Source organism: Schistocerca americana, chromosome 2, assembly GCF_021461395.2.
Source record: "Schistocerca americana isolate TAMUIC-IGC-003095 chromosome 2, iqSchAmer2.1, whole genome shotgun sequence".
Lineage (NCBI taxonomy): Eukaryota > Metazoa > Arthropoda > Insecta > Orthoptera > Acrididae > Schistocerca > Schistocerca americana.
In genome coordinates, this window is record NC_060120.1 from 355,273,658 (window position 1) to 355,297,133 (window position 23,476).

Here is a 23,476-nt window from a genome sequence, read left to right on the forward strand (position 1 = left end):
TGTGTGCAAGTTGTGCTTGCGTGAGTGTATGTGTGTGCGTGTGTGTATGTGTGTCTACAGCTGACAAAGGCCTTAATGGCGAAAAGCTTTGATTGTGTGAATCTTTTTACTGTGCCTATTGCGGCTCAGCATCTCCACTATATGGTGAGTAGTAACTTTCCTTCTCTCGTATTGTTACAAATGATGGGATTAAAGCTCTATGTTGTAAATTTCAGAATGTGTGTCTAGTAAATGTCGGCAGTCTAGAAAGGGATCTGCACACATCTCATGGTCTGCACATGAACAAAAGAGGCAAAAAGATTATTAGTAGTAAAATTATTGAGGAAGTCAGGTGACATTGTCCACAAAGTGACGAAAAGAAGTGCAGTGCCATGGGGTGGTACAACCCACCTCAACAAAATCTGCCGTAACCCTAGCCACTGCTGGCAAGCCAGGGAAACTTGTAAAGCCTGCTGGCCTCATTGTTAGTCCAAAATCAGCCTCTAGGGTCCAGCAGGTACAACTGAGCCTTAAAAACATACACCAGAACCTTGGTAGTCTTAGAAATAAGCATAATGATCTAGATGTAATTTCATGGGTTGACAAACCTGATATATTAGATGTAACTGAACATTGGTACAATGAAGCTCTGATTATCATTAGTGAACCACTGTGCATGAAATTTTGCACAGCCTTCAGTAGAAAAGACAAGACTGGGGTAGGTGTAGCAATTTTCACTGTAAATGAAAGTAATTTTAATGTTATTGGTGTGAGTGCCTTTTGCTTGGAAGCAGTCTCAGAATTTGCTGCAATAAACCTAAAATGGGGTAGAGATAACATAACAGTTATTGGTGTTTACAGACCATCTGCAACAAATACAGATACCTTTTTTGTAAATCTTTCTGACTTGCTTGTATATATAGACACAACATTTTCTGGGCCAAATGGTCATGTAAATATTATAATTACAGGGGATATAAATATAGATTTATTAACAAATGATGTCAGCACCAAAAATCTCCCGTGTGATGAATTTAACCTGACCCCACTCATTTGGGAACCTACTAGAGAATTTGGCAACAGTAAAATATGTCTTGATAACATAATAACAAACATGACCCACCTATCCCACAACGCAGCTGTTTTAAAACTAGCCATCTCAGATCACCATGCAGTACAGCTTAAATTGGAGCTCCGTGAGGCCCCCACTGTCACCACAAAGCAACAATTTGTAACTAAAAGAATAATGTTTAATGATAACATAAACAGACTAAACTGCATGCTAGCACATATAAAATGGTTTGAAAAAAATAGCTTTTCATATGACAGCTTTGCTGCTGACTTCAATTACTGCTTTGATACCACATGCCCAGTTGTAATCACAAAAATGAAACAAACAAAAAATATAAACAAAAATATTTGGGTAAATAGTAATGTCACTGAAGCTAGGGAAAAATTAAAACTACTCCACAGTGCAATGCTGAATAATAGAGAGATTCCTGAGCTAAAGGAAGCCTTCAAAATATGGTACAGTAAAACTTCGTTAACATGAATCCAAAGGGACTGAAAAATCAGGAGTTCATGTTTAAAAAAATCATGTTAAGTGAAAAACACAGATTTTAGTAAGTATACATGTACAGCAGTACACTAATTTGTAATACACTACACAATCAATCACGTTATTGTAGACTTATAACACTATAAAGTGATTGTAAAATTACAAGTACTCACAAATTATGTACATTACTTTCTTGGAAAAAATTCAGTCATGGTTCGCGAATGTTCATGGGAATGATAGTATTTTGTAATTTCACAACCAATTGTAATGATAGTGTCTGTAAACCCAGCTGTGATGCCGGATATTGAAGTGAACTGTTCTAAACAGTCCAAGGCTGTAAACATCTCCTGACGGGTAGGTGGAATGGTATCTGTATTCTCTTCCTCTTCACTTTCTTCTGATAGCCCTTCTTGCAACTCGTTCACAGCTTTTGGCACATCCAATTCCACAGAAGCACATATGGCAACATCGTTGTCTACACTAATGAATTCTTTGAAACTAATCCCAGGATTTGCAACATCCTGCAGAACTGTCGATTCATCAGGTGAAGTAGCATCTTCTAACTTGTGGACATCTTCAGTGTTGCTATGTCTCCAAGCTCTGTTAAAGCACTTCCCTACATGATGTGGCGATACTGAGTTCCAGGCTGCTGCGATGGCTTTTATTGCATCAAGCAGATTCCACTTTGTGGTTGCACTATTGTTTTCAGCAGCACAAATTGCAGCTCTTACAAGTCGCTTACGATAAGCTCTCTTTATGAGAGAGATTATGCCTTGGTCCAAAGACTGAAGGCGACTTGTGGCATTGGGTGGAAAAAACTGAACCTTTATGTTGGATAGGTTCAGATCATGAACGTTATGGGCAGTACATCTATCCAATGTAAGAAGAACATGTCTATTTTGAGCAAGCATTTGACTGTTGAAACGAAGAAGCCACTTGTGAAATTATGTGCCATCGATCCAAGCTTTCTTGTGGTGAGAGTAGATGCAAGGTAAAGTTCCCATATTTATGTTTTTAAAACAACGTGGTTTCTCGGATTTACTGATAACCCAGGGACAAAACTTCTCACTGCTGTCAGCTTTACAGCACAGTACAACAGTCACATGTTGTTTGCTTTGTGCTCCACCATAACACTTATCACCTTTTATCCCCAGGGTGTGATTTGGAAAAAGATTGTAGAAAAATCCAGTTTCATCCATGTTAAACACATCAGATGAGGCATACTTATCCTTCACTCAGTTGAATTCATGTAACCAGATGTTCGCACTTTCTTCATCAACTTTATTTGCTTCACCACAAATTTGTACAGATGAAATTGAATGTCTCTTTTGGAACTGATACAACCAACCAGCAGAACAACGGAAGTCTTCGATGCCCATATCTTCAGCAATATCATTTGCTTTTGACTGATTCACAGGGCCAGTTAAAGGTATGCTAGATGCACGCATATGATTGAACCATTCTAGCAGTAACGTCTCGACGTCTTCATACTTGGCGGTATGAAGTCATTTAGATTTGTTTCCAGAACCTGATGCCGCAGTATTAATAATTTTTTCTTGATTCTTAATAATCGTAGATAAAGTACATTTAGGTATTCCAAACTGCTCTGCAATTTCTGTTTTCTTGGTACCACGGTTCACTTCATCTAGAATCTTAAGTTTTAACTGTACATTTAGAGCTGTCTGTTTCCTCTTTGCCATTTTCGCGTGCTACAGTACCGGTTCTAACTGTAGCTTTTATTCAGTATTCCAACTCAATACGGCTGCGACTAACAGAACACCTGTCAAATCTGGCACTGAGTACGTTCCTAAATGCTTCTGCACACATTATTGAACGTCTTACAATGTACAGCATACGCTGATTGTTGAGGTGATAATCACGGCTACTGACCTACAATATGTTAAAAACTAGTCAACAATAAGTATAATTAGCTTTGTAGCTACATTTCCTACATTCATTTTGGAAAAAAAATTACACTTTAGAATACTCTAAGGTCGGAAGTTTGTGTTACAGTGAAATTTAATTACGCTTGGAACTGAAACAGCGTTCGTAATTTGCCTTAACTGAAATTCGTGTTAACCAATAAAACATACCATAATAACTAATGTATTCCTGGTAGGACCAATATTTCTTTTCACGTTAACCATGAGTTTGTCTTATGCGAGTTCATCTTATGCGAGTTCGCACTAACTAGGTTATACTGTATATCAAGCACACTATAAGGACTTACTCACATAGACTAGGAACAACTATGTAGCAAATAAGCTTCAAAACTCACATAATGTAACTGCTGGCATCTGGGCAGTCATAAAAAGTTTTAGAACCTGCAATGACAAATCGTGTATGGGCTTTACTATTAACCACAATGGCATGCTCATAAAAGACCAACTGGAAATTGTAAATATTTTTTATGAATATTTTTCTTCTGCACAGAAAGCCATAAATGACAAACACAAAAACATGCGCTACAGTTTTAAAGGTAATGCATGTGACCATTGTATATATCTAGCCCCACAAACTGTGCAGAAATAATGGACATCATTAGCTCTCTAAAACCCTCTAATTTAGCTGGGCATGATGGCCTAAATTTTGTTTTAAAAGCCTGTAGCCAAAATGTCTCTGTACCTCTGTCTGAAGCAGTCAATAGTGTAATAGAAACAGGCACCTTTTCCAGACAGACTAAAAATAGCACAGATAACACTCATTTTTAAAAAAGGTGACAATAACAAAATAGAAAACTACAGACCAGTCTCGATCCTTCCTGTCTTTTCCAGAATAGTTGAGAAAGTTATACACAACAGGATTATAAACTTTCTTAACAAACACAATCTGATGTTTGAAAATCAAAATGGATTCCTAAAAGGTAAATCAACTAGCCCTGCAGCTGCTCAACTAATTGAAGAGGTGTTAGGGGGTATTGAAAGCAAGGAACATGTAGCGGGTGTACCTAGACCTGGAAAAATCCTTCGATTGTGTGAATATTGACATCCTATTAGACAATCTATGGAACATGGGCATTAGAGGCGCTGCTTATGACCTAACAAAGTGTTATATGAGCAATAGAAAACAGTTTGTTCAGTTTAAAATGGAAAGTGGTGTCTACAAATCAGAGATCACGTACATAAAATGTTGCACACCGCAGGGCTCGGTGTTGGGCCCCCTTCTGTTCTTGATCTATGTAACTGATATTAAGTACTCTACTATAAATTCCAAAACTGTTCTGTATGCCAATGAAACATCCATTGCGTGTAAAAAGGACTCATGTAATGAACTAGAGGTGGAGTGTAATAATGTGACAAAAGAAATTGTTAATTTTTTAATGAAAGCCTCTTAAATGTAAGCACCAGTAAAACATGTTTGATGGAGTTTAACAAAAGTAGTTTGAATAATGAAATTAAATTATATGTTGGCAATGAATTGGTAAAGAAAGAGTCTAGTGTAAAATTCCTTGGCCTAACAGTCCAAAGGAACCTGAAGTGGGACACACATATTGACTCCCTGGCAACTAAGTTGTCAAAAAATATATTTGCAATCAGTACTATTAGCAAGTTCTGTAAAGACACTGCAGTCCTAAAGACTGCATACCATGCTCTCTTCTCCTCTCACCTGAACTACGGTATTGAAATTTGGGGGGCAACAACCAAAGCTAATCTAGATAAGCTACGCATTCTTCAAAAAAGTGGTGTGAGAATAATCTGTGGAGCAAAATATAGGGAATCTTGTTGCAACTTGTTTCCAAAAACAGGGATGTTAACTGTTATAAACACATACATTCTAAAACTCATATTGCTTGTGAAAAGACTGCACCCAAACACTTATTCGGATTTCCACCAGTACAATAGTAGAAATAAAGAAAGATTTTACATCAGCAGCCACAGAACAGCACTTTACAAAAAAGGACCTTAGTACGCAAGTATAAAATTAACTAACGAAGTGGGGGGAGGGGGGGGGGGGGGGGGAAGTTGTAATTGCCTAGGAGGCAACAGTGCCTGTTCCTTACACCAAGGAAGATGTGTATGTTACTCTGAATGTGATAAGGCAAAGGAAATAAGATTAATAAAACTGGGCTACACTGTAATATCCAAAGCAGAAGTCAGTTACCTATACACATATTAGTGGACTGTCAACTATATTACCATTGATCTTTGGTTACCAAGTTATAAAAATGCTAATGCAAGTCTCAGTTATTTTTCAGTGTTTGTGATTAATGAAGTTTCTGTTGGGCATCTGATATACTTGCCTGTGTTTTCCAGTGCAAAATCTGGCAATGCAACTTTGTCTGCATCATATTTCTGTAATTCGTTGAATATCATCCTCTCTACTCTCTTGATGATTTCCTCCAACTCTGTAAAGTACATACATCGCTTTACTACAGTAACTTCATATTCAAAGCTGTGCCAAGCAGATATCACAATTAATTGTTAGTGTTCGCTGTCAAGGCTGCAGTACAAACAGGAAATTAACCACATTCAAGGGGAAATTACAATACACTTTATAGAAAAAATCTTTCACAGTGAATTTGTTATGTGACTCTACAGTTTATCTAATGGATTGCAGTAGTTCAATACAAATGAAAAATACAAGTGGTGAGTCACAGATACGCACAGCAGAAAGACTGTTGGAAAGTGAGCTGTAAGCAAAAAGGTGTTTGTCGAAACACACACACACACACACACACAAATGCAAGTCACACATACATGACCACAGTCTCTGGCAGCTAAGGCCAGAATGTGAGCAGCAGTGCACAATGGGTGAGGCAACTGGGTGGTGAGAGTAACGAGGAGGCTGGGGTGGGGAGGAGGAGGATAACAGGGCAAGGGTGGTGGCAATAAAGTGCTGCTTGTGGGAGTGTACAGGGATGAGGTGGAGGAGGAGGGCAGCTAGATGCAATTGGGAGGTTAGACAGAGGGCAGGGTAGAGGAGAGGATGGGAGGGGTGAGGAAACGAAGAGAAGTAATAGGACTGAGGGCCCACTGGTGAAACAGAGGGCTGAGTAGTTCTGGAATGGGGATAGGGAAGGGGCTAGATGGATAAGGACAATGATCAACAAAGGTTGAGGCCAGGAAGGTTACGGGAATGTAGGATATATTGAGGATACAGTGCAAGGACAGTTCACACCTGCACAATTCAGGAAAGCTGGTGTTGGTGGAAAGGATGCAGATGGCACAGACTGTGAAGCAGTTCACTGAAATGAAGAACATCATGTTGGGCGGTGTGCTCAACAACACGGTGGTCCAGCTGTTTCTTGGCCACGGTTTGTCAGTACCCATTCATGTGAACAGGTAGCTTGTTGGTTGTCATGCCCACATAGAATGCAGCACAGTGGTTGCACCTTAGCTTGTATATGACATGAATGGTTTCACAGGTAGCCTTGCCTTTGATGGGATAGGTGATGCTTCTGACCGGACTAGCGTAGGCAGTGGTGGGAGGATATCTGGGACAGACCTTGCATGTAGGTCCATTGCAGGGATATGAGCCATGAGGCAAGGAGTTCGGAGCAAGGGTTGTGTAGGGATGGATGAGGATATTGCGTAGGTTCAGTGGGCAGTGGAATAGCAGTGTCGGAGGGATGGGAAGGATAGTGGATAGGACATTTCTCATTTCAGGGTATGACGAGAGGTAGTCAAAACCCTGGCTGAGAATGTAATTCAGTTGCTCCAGTCCTGGTTGGTATTGAGTCGTGAGAGGACTCTGGACCTCTGTGGCTGGGCAGTGGGACTTTTGGAGATGGTGGGTGACTGGAAAGATAAGGCACGGAAGATCTATTTTGTACATGGTTGGGAGGGTAATTACAGTCTGTGGACACCTCAGTGAGACCTTTGGTATATTTCAAGAGGGACTGCTCATTATTACAGATGTGAAGGCCACAGGTGGCTAAGCTGTATGGAAGGGACTTCTTGGTATGGAAGAGATGGTGGCCCAAGTGAAGGCTTTGCTAGTGATCGGTAGGTTTGATATGGACAGAGGTACAGATGTAGCAATTTTTGAGATGGAGGTCAACATCGAGGAAGGTTGCTTGTTGTGTTGAGTAGGACCATGTGGGCAAATGAGGGAGAAGCTGTTGAGGTCCTGGAAGAATAAAGACAGAGTGTCCTTACCCTCAATCCAGATAATGAGGATGTCATCAGTGAATCTGAAACAGGTGAGGGCTTTGGGATTCAGGGTGTTTATGAAGGATTCCTCTAGATTGTCCATGAATTGGTTGGCACAGGATGGTGCCATGTGGGTGCCCATAGCCATACCCTGCATTTGTTTGTAGGTAATGCATTCAAAGGTGAAATAATTGTGAGTGATGATATAATTGGTCATGGCGACTACGAAGGAGGTTGTTGGGTGGGAAAGGTAGTCTTCAATAGCAGTGAGGTCATGAGCATTAGGGATGTTAGTGAAAGGGGAAGTGGTATCAATAGTGACAAGCAAAGCACCATGTGGTAAAGGAACAGTAACTGTGGAGAGTCACTGTAGGAAGTGGTTGGTATCTTTTATATAGGAGGATGGGTTGTGGGTAATAGGCTGAAGATGTTGGTCTACAAGAGCACAAATTATCTCAGTGGGGGCACAATAACAGCCCACAATGGGACTTCCTGGGTTATTGGTTTATGAACTTCAGGAAACATGTAGAAAGTAGAAGTGCAGGGAGTAGCAGGGGCTGAGGAGAGAGATGGACTCCAGGGAGAGGTTCTGAGATGGGTTTAAGGATTTAAGGAGAGACTGGAGATCCTGCTGGATTTCTGGAATGGGATCATTGTGGCAGGGCTTGTAGGTGGTTGAATATGACAGCTGGTGGAGTCCTTCTGCCAGGTAATCCTTGAGGTTCAAAACAACAGTGGTGAAGCCTTTGTCAGCAGGTAGGGTTGTTGCATTCCATCCTGGATTTTCCATTGTTTGGTTATTAAAAACCAATTTTTTCTGTATACTTTCAAAAGTGAAGTAGTGTTCTTTTCTTTGTAATGCACGGAGCATATATGTTTGACAATGTAACTGGAGAGGTGAAAAATCTATTCACCATGTGGTGGCAGGAGAAAACACATAAAAGATGTGGAAACGTGAGCTTTTGGAGCCAGCGGTTTCTTCTTCTGACAGAAGGATTAAGGCAAAAGGAAGAGGGATGGAGGAAAAGAACATGAAGTTTAGGAAATGGGAAGAGTTATGAAAAAAATGTACAGAACCCCAGGCGAGGAAAGAATCTTTCCTTCCAATAAGTCTCCTCTGATCTAGATTTCTATGTGGCTTTTCTGCAACTCTTCCAAATCTTTTACATTTTTCTTCTTCCACTGCTTAATGAGTAGATTTTTTTATCTGTCCATATTATATTTTTAAACACTGATTATTTTCATACATGAAAACATGCTTCCAGTTAGCATCAGGTACAGATGGAAAAAATAATGATGCATTGCTAATTCAGTTTGCTAATACAGATCTTATTTTATGTTTATTTCTGTTTATTTCTCAGATGAAGTTTATAGCAACATTTATTTCAACAACAGAGAGAAATACACTAGTTCTTCAGAATTATTTAGAAAGCTAGGAATTCTAACTGTTTCTTGTGAGTATATCTTTCAGAACATAATGTTCATTAAGAAAAATCTCAACATGTACAATACAAACAGCCTAATACATGACCATGAAACAAGAGCTTGTCACCACCTCCATCTAGATAGAAAGAACAAGGCAAAGACGCAAAAAAGTATATTTTATAATGGGATAAAACTGTATAACAAATTACCACAAGAAATTAAAGAAATAAATGAGCCCCTCACTTTCAGACAAAAGTTTAAACCTTTCTAGTAAGTAAAAGTTGTTATACTGTAAAAGAATATTTAACATAGATATAGATTATTAGCAACATATGACATTATCACCAAAATATTATGTAATTATAAATGTGTGTATGACTAGTTACAAAAATTACACAAAATATGAGAAACCTGTTTCATTGTAAATGTAAATGTGTGCTCATGTGTTGTAAACTGAGGACATCCATACAATATTTATTGTTCCGCGGATGAATAAATAAATAAATATAAATAAAGCTAATTGGATCTGTGTCTTGACAGTGTAATGAAATTCATATTTTTCAACAGATATAAATTTTGTTATTATTCTGTTCATTACTTTGATGCTAAGAATATGGATTGACTACTTACATGGAAAAAATATATGAAAGATAGAATTTTGTATAAATATCATAATTCTAGTAAGTGCCAATAATTAAGACAGTTACTGGCCTTGTAGGGTAAGTGCCAGGCCAGAGCGCCCATTCCCAGAGCCAAGAGAGTGATGCAGTCCCCTCTCCCCTCCCCCACAGGCTTTTAGGGAAACAAAGATACATAGTGTAGTAAGGAGTTTTTCCATCAAGAAAATGATTTAAAATTCATCTTCCAAAGTATTAAAAATACTCTATCACCCAGCTCTAGATCTATGCCCCTAAAAATTATCGCATGGGTGCCCTTTGTCCTAGGCCATAGTATCAGTGATTATTGTCTTCATCTTGGGCCAAATGCTGGAGTTAGCAGCGAGGTATGCTTGCTTATGTGTGTGAATGGTGTGTGTGTCTGTCGGTGTGTGCATGTGTGTGTCTTTCACTGATGAAGGCTGTGGCCAAAAGCTTTATGTGAGTGTCTTTTAATTGTCCCTGTCTAAGACTTGGCATGTATACTTTAGGGTAAGTAGCAATCTGTCTTTTCAGACATAGTTGATATCCATAGCTGGTGTTTTCATTGTTTAATTATGTTATTATTGTTGTTCTTAAACTGTAATACCACTAAATTTCCAAAAACTGTAATACCACTAAATTTCCAATATCCTTGTAAAAGTGATCTACAGATGAATAAAACTACTACTTCTACTAAGATATTACTACTACTGCCTACTTATCAGCTTTAGTTTGTTCCTCATGGAACATTCCCAACAAAAAACAAGAAGCATATAGTGAAATTGTGATTGTTGCTATATGAGTATATCTATGATGACCCACATTTCATGAAATCGATGTGAGTCCTCTAATAAATACTTTAACTGACCACGATGATCCAATAGTAGCAATTAAGCAAATCTACCAATCAGGTTTAGCTAACAAGAGAAAATTAGCCTGCTGTTTCAGGGAATTATAACTAAGTAAATTATAACCAAGTAACACTATTCAGAGAGAATTACTACATGTACAAGGGAGAAAATTTTACAAAAGGCACACAGTGAATGAGAAATTTAATTCTTTCAAAATATATTTTTCCAAAATGAAATTACATACCCTGAAATGAATAGCAATGAGACAGACTATGTTAAAAGCAAATGTAGGGCCACTAAATTCGTTGAATTCTTCCTAACATCAGCTGAAAACACATGGGCAAATTCGATCATCATAAGCAGACCCATTAGATTTACTTGTCCATTGCTGATAAACAATAAAAAAGATCTGCAAGCACCAGAAGCAGAGACCAATGAGTGTGCACTGGCTGAGGCTCCTGATGTCAAGCTCCTGAGTGTCAAGGTGGATAATAAACTGATGTGGCAACAGTATGTAATAAGTGCTAGCTCTGCACTGCAGTGACCTGAATATGGGAGTACTACCACATGTTTCATAAATTCACTCAATTCTGTGCTTCAGAAAAATCTTCTGCGGCAATACAGACAATGTCAAAAAAGTATCTATATTATAAAAGTCCAGTATGAAATAACAATCTAGAAAGGAGAGTGCTACTTTACACTTAGAGGAGGCATATCAAGTCACAGACAGGCACAGTTGGGGGGGGGGGGGGGGGGGAGTGAAGCTACAAGTATGTAGCTTTTGGAGAAAGTCAAAAACTCACACACATTCACACAAGCACAACTTGTACACAAATGGCCACTGTCATCTCCAAATGCTAAGGCCAGACTGTGACTGCCTCTTGGAGATGAGCAGCAATCTAGCTGGGATGGGTAGTGGGGGTACAGAAGGGGTGTGGGGTGGGGAGGAAGAGGTGGTGATGATACTAGTGCTGACTGGGGGAACATGCAGGGATATGTTGGGGACAGGACAGGGCTGCTAGGTGTGACATTGTGAGACAATGATTGGGGGGGAGGGGCAATGGAAGAGGAGAGAGGAGAAAATTAGAGAATGAGAAGGACCATAATCATTATATGTGCATTAGTGAGATACAAGCCACGTGTACTATTGGAGTGGGAGTAGGGAAGGGGATAGGCAGCTGAAGATGACAGAGACTAATGAAGGTTAAGGCTAGGGGGTTTACAGGGGCAAAACTGTTGTTGGTGGGAAGAATCCAGGCAGTGAAGCAGTCTTTAAAATGTGAAAATGTTGTATGGCATACTCAGGAACTGGTTTGTCCAGTTTTCTGTTCAACACGGTTTGACATTTGGCATTCAAGTGAGCAGACGGCTTGTTATTTGTCCTGCCCAAGCAGAAGGAAGCTAAATTGATAAAACATATGGCTGTTTCCACAGGTGGCCCTGTCTTTGAGGGGATAGGAGACGCCTGTGTTAGGACCAGAGTAGGTGGTAGTGGGAGGGATGTCTTACGTTTAGGTCTATTTCAGAAATATCAGCCATGAGGCATGGGGTTGGGAGCAGGGATGGAGCAGGGACGGTGAAGGATATTAAATAGGCGGTATGGGCAGCAGAGTACTGCTGTGGGTCAGTTGGGGAGGATGGTGGAAGTGATATTTCTCATTTCAGGGTATGTTGTAAGGTAGTCAAAACCTTGGTGGGGAATGTGATTCAGTTGCTCCTGTCCTGGATGGTACAGAGTCTTGAGAGGAGTGCTCCCTCGTAGCCTAACACTTGATATGTAAGAGATGGTAGGTGAATGGAGAGACAAGGCATGGAATATCTGGTTCTCAACATGTCTGGGAGAGTAATTTTGGTCTGTGAAGGCAACAGCTAGACCCCTGGTATATTTTGAAGAGGACTGCTCATTACTACAGATCAGATGACAATGGGTTAGAGGCTGTATGGAAAGGACTTCTTGATGTGGTACTGATGGAGAGATCCTTAAGATGAAGGTCAACACTGTGAATCTAGCTTTGTCAAGCTGAGGACGACCAGCTTAAGTGAATGAGGAACAAGGTGTTTTGGTTCTGGAGGAATATGGATTGGGTGTACTCATCCTCAGTCCAGGTTATGAAGATGTCGTCAATGATTCTCATCCAGATGTGGGGTTTGGCATTCTGGGGAGATAGGAAAGATTTCTGTAGATGACCCATGTATAGGTTAGCATTGGATGGTGCCAAGTGGGTGCCCATTGCTTTACTACAGATTTGTGTGTAGGTGATGCCCTCAATGGAAAACTACCTGTGGGTACTAGTACAGTTGCTCATGGTGACTAAGGAGGTGGTTTTAGGTTTGGAGTCAGTCAAGGATTGAAAAAGGCAGTGTTGAATAGCAGCAAGACCGTGGGCATTGGGGACGTTAATGTAGAGGGAGTTGGGCAGGCCCACATGTTCCCATGGTTGTTTCCACTATGCTGCAGAAGTTTCGTTGGGAAGCCCTTACACATCATGTATTTGTGATCTCTCCCCACGTGATTTCCAAATTTTAGGAGCCCTGGAGAAAGACTTGCACAGCTGGATAGAATCATAAAGAAAGCATTGTCTCACAGTGGGATAAGACTATTAACAGTTATGAAGATTACTTTTGAAATATAAAACAGTTTACTTACTTTTTTCCATCCATCTCATTTTCATCTGATTGTCCCTTTTAGGAGTGTAGTTTACAATTAATAGGTTGAACGCGTTGATCTGCAAGGGCAAAAATTCTCTCTGTGGGGGCACAGTAATAGCCACAATAAGGCACCCAGGGTGGTTGGGTTTACACACTTTATGAAGCATGTGGAAGGTAAGAATGCATGGAGTTTTAGGGGTGAGGGGTGTGATAAATCCAGGGGAGAGGTTCTGGGATGGATCTAAGGTTTTGAGGAGAAGCATAACATCAACTGGCACCAGGCTGGACTAAATAAGCTCCAGTTGTAAGAAAACTTGGACTTCTTGTTTTAGTTCGGAGGAAACTAGAAACCTAAGAGCTTTAACTGATTTTTATTTGCTGAGAATCAAAGTTTCCTGCAAAAGTTATGTTCGATGTCAACATGTTGGCAGTTAGAAGTCTGCTCACCTAAGCCTGGCACAGAGGTCAAACTTAATGAAGCAAATACTTACTGAAAAATTATACCATACATTGAAGTTTCTATCTTGATGAGTCATACATCCCCTCTAAAGAGAGGTTTGCCATTACATTGTAATTCTATATAGATAGCAAAGGACATGGACAAATCTATTGAATACAATGGATAGTGTGTTTAAAACAAAATATAAGGTGAATGCCAGCAAATGTTGAACAAGGGTAGTAAAATTTTGTCAAATTAAATCCAGTTATGTGAGGGAATCAAAAAAGGAAAAGGGTCACTGAAAGTAACAGATAATTTCTGCTATTAGGGCAGTAAAGTAATGCGATGTCCGCAATTCAGAGAGAGAAAAAGAAGGTTTTCCAAATCAAAAAGGATTTCCTAACATTTAAGTTAAATGTAAGTTGGGAAATCTTTTCTGGAGGTATTTTTTCTAGAGTGCAGCCTTGAACAGAAACAAGACATGGACAGTAAGCAGCACAGACAATAAGAGAATAGATGCTTCTGGAATGTAGTGTTACACAAGAGTGTTAAATATTATGTTGATTCACTGGATAGTAATTGAAGCTATACTGAACAAAATTGGGGAGAAAATAAATTCATGGCACACCTTGACTAAAAGAAGGGATTAGTTTATAAGACAAACACCGAGGAAGGAAGTAATCAAATTCAGGAAATGAGGAATTTGTGTGCAGTAAAATTGCTTGACTACAGTAGGCAGGTTCAAAAGAAAGTTCCAGTAGGTATGCACAGATGAAGAGGCTTGCACAGAACAGACTAGCATGGAGAGTTTCACGAAATCAGTCTTAGACTAATTGCCACAGCAAAAAGTATGAATATTTTTAAAATGGTTTGAGGCAGAAAAAGTTGCTAACTACAAACTGCTCGAAAAATGACAATAGGAATATGATGGACAGCAAATGAATCTCTATATTTTGGAATACTTCATCATTGCTGTTGTTGCCAGACACCAAATGAGAAGAACAAAGGTAACAGTTCTTTGTGATGCTGTGAAAATAAGTTCCTTTTGCATAGTTTAAGAGAAGTTGGAATTCCATCAGCCATAACACTGGACAGCAGAAGCTCAGGTAAAAAATTTAAGTGTACCAAAAATGTACTACAGGAAACAGGTAGATCAATCAGAATCTTAGGTTTCAGAGCTGGCCAGTGTGGCCGAGCAGTTCTAGGCAATTCAGTCAGGAACCGAGTGACCACTATGGTTGCAGGTTCAAATCCTGCCTCGGGCATGGATGTGTGTGGTGTCCTTAGGTTAGCTAGGTTTAAGTAGTTCTAAGTTCTAGGGGACTGATGACCTCAGATGTTAGGTCCCATGGTGCTCAGAGCCATTTGAACCTTTTTTTTCCCTTAGGTTTCAGAGTTAAAGTTTCTTTACTGGAGCTTATATCTCTCCCGTTTCACAATACAGAGTGACATGCTCCCTTAATTGCTATTTTATTGTGCTCCTGTTTGAGTAACATCTTAAATATTTTCTCAAAGGGAAAGATCCAGCTTGTGTGTGTCTGCGTATTCCTGCTTGATCAGTTCATTAAATAGGTCCTTGGTTGACGTCACATACGGTGTTGAATAATTTCAGTAATTATTGACACATTTTTAAATTTCTCGTTAAAGTGAAACATTTATAGATTTTTCACATTAAATGTCAATGCTACATAAAAGTTGTGTTTCCTGTATCACAAGTTTTATAGGCATATATCTATCTTTATTAATTTTTTAAATCTTTTCCAGGAAAGTGAAAAATGAGTTTTCAGATGAAATAATTTATGACTGGTCTTAGTCTTAGGAGGAAATATCACAACAGATTCACTACATCGGAAAACCCTATGTTTTTTTTTCCACCAAAAAAGCTGAGAAAAGTCAGGGACATTTGTACATTTTTTTAAAACTGTGGAGGATGGAGAAGTGGAGATAGGAGAGGTGGACAAGCATTAAACGGCAGAGGGGGCCCAAGACCCACCTAAGGGAGCTCCCGTTTAATTTCAAAGCTACAAATACGTATGTAGAGGTGGAATGTTCAGTGGGAGGATCCATAGGAGCTAAAAAGTTTAAGATTTTGTTGGACACAGGGGTGCAAGTGTCAATGGCTACTAAGAATATAATGCGACGAAGTAAGTTAGACCCACCATGTTATAGGTTGCTTGGAGTGGGGGATAAGGAGGTAACGCCTTTGGGGTCGGTGACAGTTGACTTTCGAATAGAGAAAGTCCGATTTAATGCATGCATGGAGATAGTACCATGGCTAAGCAAGGGCTATGACATGATCCTGGGAGTAAATTTCTTGCATCAACATCATGCCAAAATTGACCTTGGACAACGAACTGTGGAACTTGGTGGAATGTTATTTCTGCTAGGGGAAACTGTTGTCAACGCAGAGCTTTCGTGAGGGGCGTTCAACATAATTAACAAACCAATTGAACCACGTACATTAGCATTAAGGCTTAATTCAAATTAGTGTGCGTCTGGTGGTACCGGGAAGTCGCTTTGAGTAAGTGTGGAGTCAAATCTACCTGTGGGTATGGTATGTGTTATTGAACCATTGGAGGATAATGAAGTTTTGGGTTCACTGGGTTGTTTTGTGAAATGCAGTGTTGTACGCGTACAGGAGGGGAACGACGGGTGAGTAGTTCCTGTGAATGTGGATAATTTTAGCGCAATAGACACGAATTTGAGGAAAGGAGTTTAAAAACATCCCAGTAATGTTTCAGAGGATGCTAGAAAGTGTCTTGAGGGGTTGGAAACCACGGCAGTGTCTGGTATATTTGGATAACATTATAGTGTTTTCAAGTAGACAGCGGTTAAGGGAAGTCTTTATGAGCTTAAGAGCAGCTAGTTTGACATTGAGCCTGGAGAAGCGTAATTCTGCATTAGAAGTAGTAAAATATTTGGGTCATATTATCAGTAAGGACAGAGTGCGAACAGATCCAAGGTTGGGAACCGAAAACAGTTAAGGCAGTGCAGTCATTCATCGGAATTTACAATTTCTATCAAAAGTTCGTGAAGGGTTTTGCAGATTTAGCACAGCTGTTGACGTGATTTTTACGGAAGGGTGTGAAATTTGAGTGGACAGAAAAGTGTGATAAAGTGTTTGACAAACTGAAACAATTGTTAACATCAAGTCCGGTTCTTGGTTTTCCAGATTTTGAAAAGGAGTTTATACTAGCATGTGATGCATCAGATCAAGCATTGGGGTGTGTTCTTAGTCAGGAAATTGATGGGAAAGAACATCCTGTAGCCTATGCATCTATGCAGTTAAATGCAACAGAGAGGAATTACTCAACAACAGAGAGGGAGATGCTTAGCGTAATCTATGGAAGCACAAATTTTAAATGTTATTTATATGGGAGAAGATTTCGGGTAGTGACAGGTCATGCTGCATTGAAGTGGTTGTTGGGGTTGAAGGATCCGTCCACTAGACTTGCTTGATGGGCTGTAAGGCTTAGTGAATTCGACTATGAGGTGGTGCACAAGCCTGGGAAGAAGCACGGTAATGCAGATGCACTAAGTAGGAAGGTGGCAAAGGTAGAAGTCATAGGTTACGACCTAGCAGTATGGCAAGAATTACAGGATGCAGATGATTGTAAATTGTATCAGACACAGCCACAGTTTAATGTGTATGATGGACTTCTGTGCAGGGAAACGAAGTTAGGACCAAGGGTGGTAGTGCCAGCGAAGCTGAGGGATGAGGTTTTAAGGGAAGCACATGATCATGGTCACAGAGGGTGTAGAGCGACGAATAGGAGAGTGGGGGAGAGGTATTGGTGGAGAGGTAGAAAAGTAGATGTGGATCAGTATGTCAAGAATTGTATATCATGTGTGCAGAGAGCAGATTTGAGTTGGAAACAGATACAGCTACAACGATTGCCAGAAGCGACATGTCCATTTTCTTTGTTAGGGATTGATGTCTTATGACCTTTTAGGTGAACACCATCGGTGAACTGATTCATTCTGACAATAATAGACCAGTTTTTGAGGTATATGGAGATGGTGGCTATGCCTAATCAGCAGGCAGCAATGGTCGTGCAAGCATTAGTAAACAACTGGATTTTGAAGTTTGGTGTACCAGAGACAATAATTACTGACCAAGGGACCAACTTCATGTCAGATTTAATAAAGGAACTGTGTAAATTGTTGAATGTAAAGAAGTTGATGACAAGTGCATTGCATCCACAGGTGAATGGAAGGACAGAACAAGTACACAGAGCAATGGGGAAGATGCTGAGTTTTTATGTGGATTCTCATCACCATGAGTGGGATGAGTATTTTGAGGCATATTGTATCCACACACAATGCAAAAGTCCATACAAATACTGGTTTGTTTTCATATGAGGTAGTGTATGGGCGAAAAATGATGTCACCATTTGATTTAGTGAAGCTACAGAAAGGAAGGACTGGTGAATTGGTATGTCAATTTACAAGAACAATTCGGGATGTTTGGAAACGGGTACAAAAGGTGAATATGAAGGCTTTGGAAAGACAGGAAGACGCAGTGAAGCAGAAAGGAAGTTTACCGCAGTATAGTGTGGGGCAATGGGTAATGCTGTCCAGCCCCTACATGCAAAAAGGGAAGACGAAGAAGTTCCTCATGAGGTATCAAGGGCCATACCAAGTTGTTGAAACCACATCTCCTGTTAATGATAAGCTTCAGCTGCTAACTAGAACAACGATAGTACACAATGGGCGGTTACAGCCATTTAAGGGTTGCCCAGATGTGATTCCAGGCATGTCACAGGTAGGAAAGAGGGAGAAAGAGAGAGTGAAGAGAGGTGCTAAGCACAGAGAAAACCAAGAAGATAGAGTACAGCATGAAGTACCATATGCTTTGCGATCCAGAAAGTAGTAGAGTATTTGTAGTTACTTTTGTTTTCTTGTTATGTATCATTGGGTTTGCATAGATTAATTAGGCATTGTATTTTCATATGTTGTATGTATTTTCGTATATGGCCTGCTGTGGACAGCAGTCCTTTTAAAGAGGGAGGAAGGGTGATGGTTATCCCTGTCCTCAGGTCACTGAAAAGGAAAGTGTAGTGTCTGATGTATAAGGAGTGTTGTTGGAGGAGAAATCAAACACAGTTCTGGAGAAATAAATGTGTCGGAGTAAATTTTGTGGCAAAGCCCTAATAAATATGTGTTGAACGATGTCAGAGTCATATGCAAGTTGTTTTGAGCAGGGAGTATTTGCAGAAGTGAAACATATAGAGCTTGAGGAGAGTGGAATTTTAATCAATGGAACTGAATAAAACATAATAGGACCAACCTTCCATCTGCCAGTGTCAGTTTCAGAAGTCACACAACTGAATGTTATGAAGCCACAGCTGTACTGGCCAGAAGCCACTTTAGAATTTTTGCCAAGGCAGAATCTGACCTCGTTAAATCAAACTCTGGAGCCAGGTCTGCTGAGATCTGTAAACCAGTTCATTTTAGAGTAGGAGGGGCGCATATCAGCCGAACAGCTTGTTCAATATGTCACACAGTATAGGGAAAGGCAACGGCAAATAACTATCATTTTGTGCACCTCTGTGCCAAGTGTCATCGCAGCCTTAACTTTGTTATGTGTTGTTTTCTTTCAGGTCAGGCAGAGATCTAATTCCAAGAGGGATCTCAGGGTAGTCCAAGTCCCAGTTGATTGGATACCGAGGGCGTGAGATGAGTGGATAAGGGGTTGATCGGGCAGTGGTCATCCAGTAAGGAATTTTTACGTTTTGTTTCATGTCATGGTTTTAAGAGGGCACTAGACCACATTTAAGTTTTCTAGTAGTAAGGAAATATGCCATAGGTCCGACCCAAACAAGTTTAGAGCTAGTTAAGGGTCGACCCGGGGACTGGGTCTTTCCAAAGAGGGGAATAATGTAGCGGCACCACAGTTTAAGATAGGTAAGTTAGATTCGGTGCAACATTTCTGAGTGCACAAGTTACAGCCAGTAAGTGGACTGCAGTAAGTTATGCTGACCAGCGGTTGCGAAAGTAGAATGGAGGCTACAGGGCCATTGAACCGCTGAAAACTGTAAACGCAGCAGTTCACATGGCGCTACAGGCAGAAGGGGCCCACTGGCACAACCAGGGTGTGGTGAGTACGTGACTCAGAGTGCCGCATTAGCAAAAGAGAGGTGCACAGCTGAGTATAAATAGATGCCGTTTTCTAACAAGGCATTCAAGTGTGGCAGCTCTCCTGGACAGTGGCGCGTGCCACACCACTGGGCTACACATAGCAACAGATGGGGAACCAGCGTTCCAGTCCACGGTGGGTTGTTGGTTCGACCCTCTGAGGCCAGCCAGTGGCCGGCGACTCTTCAATTCATTACCACGGACAGTCGTCTTGGCTGCCGACACACGCTGGAGACATCCCGAGGCCAAGGCCGCAGATTCGGATGCCGGATCACGGGCGCTTATTGGCACTGCGACTCGGGCCACACTGCCAAGGACGCTCGGTGTGGGCATCTTGAGGTTGTTAGCTGGCCGTGCGGTGGCTCCTGGCGGAGCAGTGTGGAGACATTGAGGATGGTGGCCACTGATTCGGCTGCTGATGCAGCCATCCTGACATAATCGGAACTCTGCAGCTGACGTACAAGGCCGTCTCGACACAGCACTGCGTTACACAGGCCACTGGGGTGCATCCTCAGCACTGCGGGGTTCAGTGACGCAGACCAAGGGGAGTGAGGGCACTGTAGCTAAAAAGCAATAAATCACTTGGAAAGTTCTCGCCAAGTTTTAATATGGCACCTCCTTGCTCCACCCACTACAATTTTTTCTTACAATAACAGAAAACCTTACAACAAGCAATTGATATTTTTTAGTACAGTCCCCACATTTATAAGATGGCATGGTTACAATCAAGGACAAAATGGACAACAAAAAAGTTGGCTAGGCTGAAGTTCTATAAATTCCCTCTTCCAACCCTAGCTGTACCATTTATTTTTTATACAAAAATCCAATTTTATTTACATTTATAACTTCTTATGTAATACATGCTAGTTACAAGACTTTGTTACATTCTACACCTTCAAAAATTATTACAGGAAACAAAATGATCTGCATTCTAAAGTATGACTATGATTATACACTTGTGAAGAGCTAAGCCCAACAAAGAAAATGAAATTTACATGTTTGAAGTTTTAAAGAAGTCTTTGGTAGATGACTGTTTCCACTCTTCCATGCTGCAATATCCCTCCACTTACACAAACAGATTATATCAGCTAGTGTGCTTCCTCTGCTCACTAATTTACTGCAGCACTGCCTGAATAGTTTTGAATCCTTCCAAATATGAGAAGAGATTTCTCCTGTCATCTAAGTTTGTCTCCTCCTCCTTCTCTTGTATTAATTCCCCCTGCATCACCATTTCCACAATATCACAGTTAGTTCATCAACTTCATCATTCGTCCTCCATTCTGTGACATCGTCTGCATCAACATCCTCACATCCCAGTACGTTTTTAAGCAATGAAACTGCACTATTGCTTTCACCTTTGACTTCAGTTTCACAAATGGATTCAAAGTTAAAATGTCCGCCTTCATGGTCTAAAAGAATTGTGCAGTACCTTACAAGTGATACGTTTGGAATCTCTTCCCACACTTTGACCAATCACCTTATGAAATCTGGCAAGACAATTCTCATTGGAATGGTTATGCAGTCTTCATTATTATCAATTGCGGATAGCAATGAACTGAGGAGATAATGGCGATAATTCTTCTTTGGCATTTCAAGGATGGTCTGGTCCATCTGCTGACAAAGAGCAGTCACATGTGGTGCTAAAAATAATGTTTTGGTACCTCCATCTGTAAGTCCATCACTTGGAGAATGTGAAAGTGCATTATCAAGAACAATAGAGCTTTCCTTGTTAAATTGTTGTCTTTCATATATTTCCATACAGATGGTATGAATTCATTTTGAAATGAAGTTTTAAAGATTTCTGAATTCATCCATGCTTTCTTTTGATGCGTGTAATGTAAGTTTTTGAAAGCTGTAAGGTTTCTATGATTTCCTTATTAATGTAAGCCTAATCTTGTGGTTGCGAGTTGCAGTACTGAAAGCCAACATGGTAACTCTTTGACTTAAAAAAGGGCTGAAAATATGGACGATGTAAATGACGGCCCTTGTTATCTTACCAGGGGATGAAACTTCATCGTTTCATCATATCACACCTCCAGTTTTCTAGCAAAAATTTATCAGAGACCTGATTAGTGCCATATTATTCCACAGTGAACTCACCCAAAATAATTCTAAGTCCCACTACTGAAGACCCAAAAAACTTCTGTCTCCCAGAACAAGCACAGTTGGAAAACTGCCCAGACTAACATACATTCTGTATCAACCAAATTGCTCTGAGCACTGTCCTTGAGCAAAATGGATACTGCCCTTTTATAGTCTCAGTTCACCCCTTCACGGAAAATCAAATGTCTACATCACGTACCAAGTTTTGTACTTTCACCACCCTAATTTACACCTTTTGATACTTAAGTAACATTGAGATTCTGACTGCACCATTACAAATGTACTAAAATTCTAGCCAAATTGATATCTTACACTGAATCCTATGTGCAACAGTTCATCCAATATTTAAGTTTAAGCAATTTCAAAACTTCACTGGCTTGACAACAGCTCATATTCTTCATGCCATCAAATATTACAACAGTTACACATATATCACCACTTTCAACTCATCAGTCATGCCCTCGACAAAACGTTTTGTACATGAACTAAGAAATTCACCACATGATATTTACCTTCTTCACAAAAATACTTCAGTTTGGGACTTGTCATGAAGTTTGTAGTCCCTCCTTGACTCATTCATGGCATTAGTAATGTTACTCAGCGTGGTCTTAACAGATGTGATCTCTCTCTCTCTCTCTCTCTCTCTCTCTCTCTCTCTCTCTCTCTCTCTCTCTCTCTCTCTCTCTCATTTCTGCCTCTTCATTTACAGCAGTGTGCAGTTCAGTTTCTAAGCTCTGTCTGGCACTGAACTACATGGCATTTGCTGTCCAACATATAATTCAGAGTTGACTCTATCTCTTTCACCTTACTATTGCTTCTGTTCACAGGATCAGTCCTCTATAACAAATCATTCTCTACCACAGTAATTCGATCAGCCAGCTTTTTCTCCTCATGTCTAACCTGCATGCTAATACCATCTAATTTTGCCATCAACTATCCCACTTTGACTCTTTAATTCCTCTATCCCATTAACTTTACTTTTCAATTCCTCATTTTGATTTTTAATGTCACAAATCCCTTTAATCTGTTCATCTATTTCCTTAAATTGATCATTAATTTTGTCTGTTCCAATATTATATGTTCCCATTGTACCAGTACAATTTCCTCCACTCCAAATTTATTTCCTTCACCATAGATCTAATAGGACTCCCCATATCACTAGCTACTTAATTAGGCCCAAACTTGCTCAGCAGTTGCCAGATTACATCAGTCATGGCTAACATGCTGAAAACTATAAAGCAAGTATGATAGCAAATGCTATTCACACTTAACTTTAGTCTGTGACTAACATGCTGCTACTGGTGTGAGATCAATAGCTGTGGGCATCACATAGGCTGCTAGGCTGGATCAACATGGAGATGACAAACACCTGGCACACTGGAAATGGACCCTCAGTATGTGAGCTGCACTGTGCTGGGTCAGCATGGAGACGGTGACCTTGAGGCATAATGTGGCATGCTGTAGCCTGGACCATTGGTGCATGGATTTCACTGTGCTGGGCTGGCATGGAGAAAATGTTTGCCTGGCCGCTGCTGTGGTCCACTGGATCATGGCTGAACTATGATGTGTTGCCATGAAGACCCCACTGCTACTTATGGGTGATG

General features: G+C 40.4%; 1 protein-coding gene across 1 annotated transcript in view; it reads right to left on the minus strand.

Annotated features, from left to right (window-relative positions):
* Nucleotides 1-23,476, minus strand: part of LOC124596338 (SUN domain-containing protein 2-like) — a 170,604-nt gene that overhangs the window by 58,656 nt on the left and 88,472 nt on the right. The window contains exon 4 of the mRNA XM_047135441.1: nucleotides 5,778-5,882. Within this exon, the coding sequence (XP_046991397.1) occupies nucleotides 5,778-5,882 (105 nt within the window). The remainder of the gene's footprint in view (nucleotides 1-5,777; nucleotides 5,883-23,476) is intronic.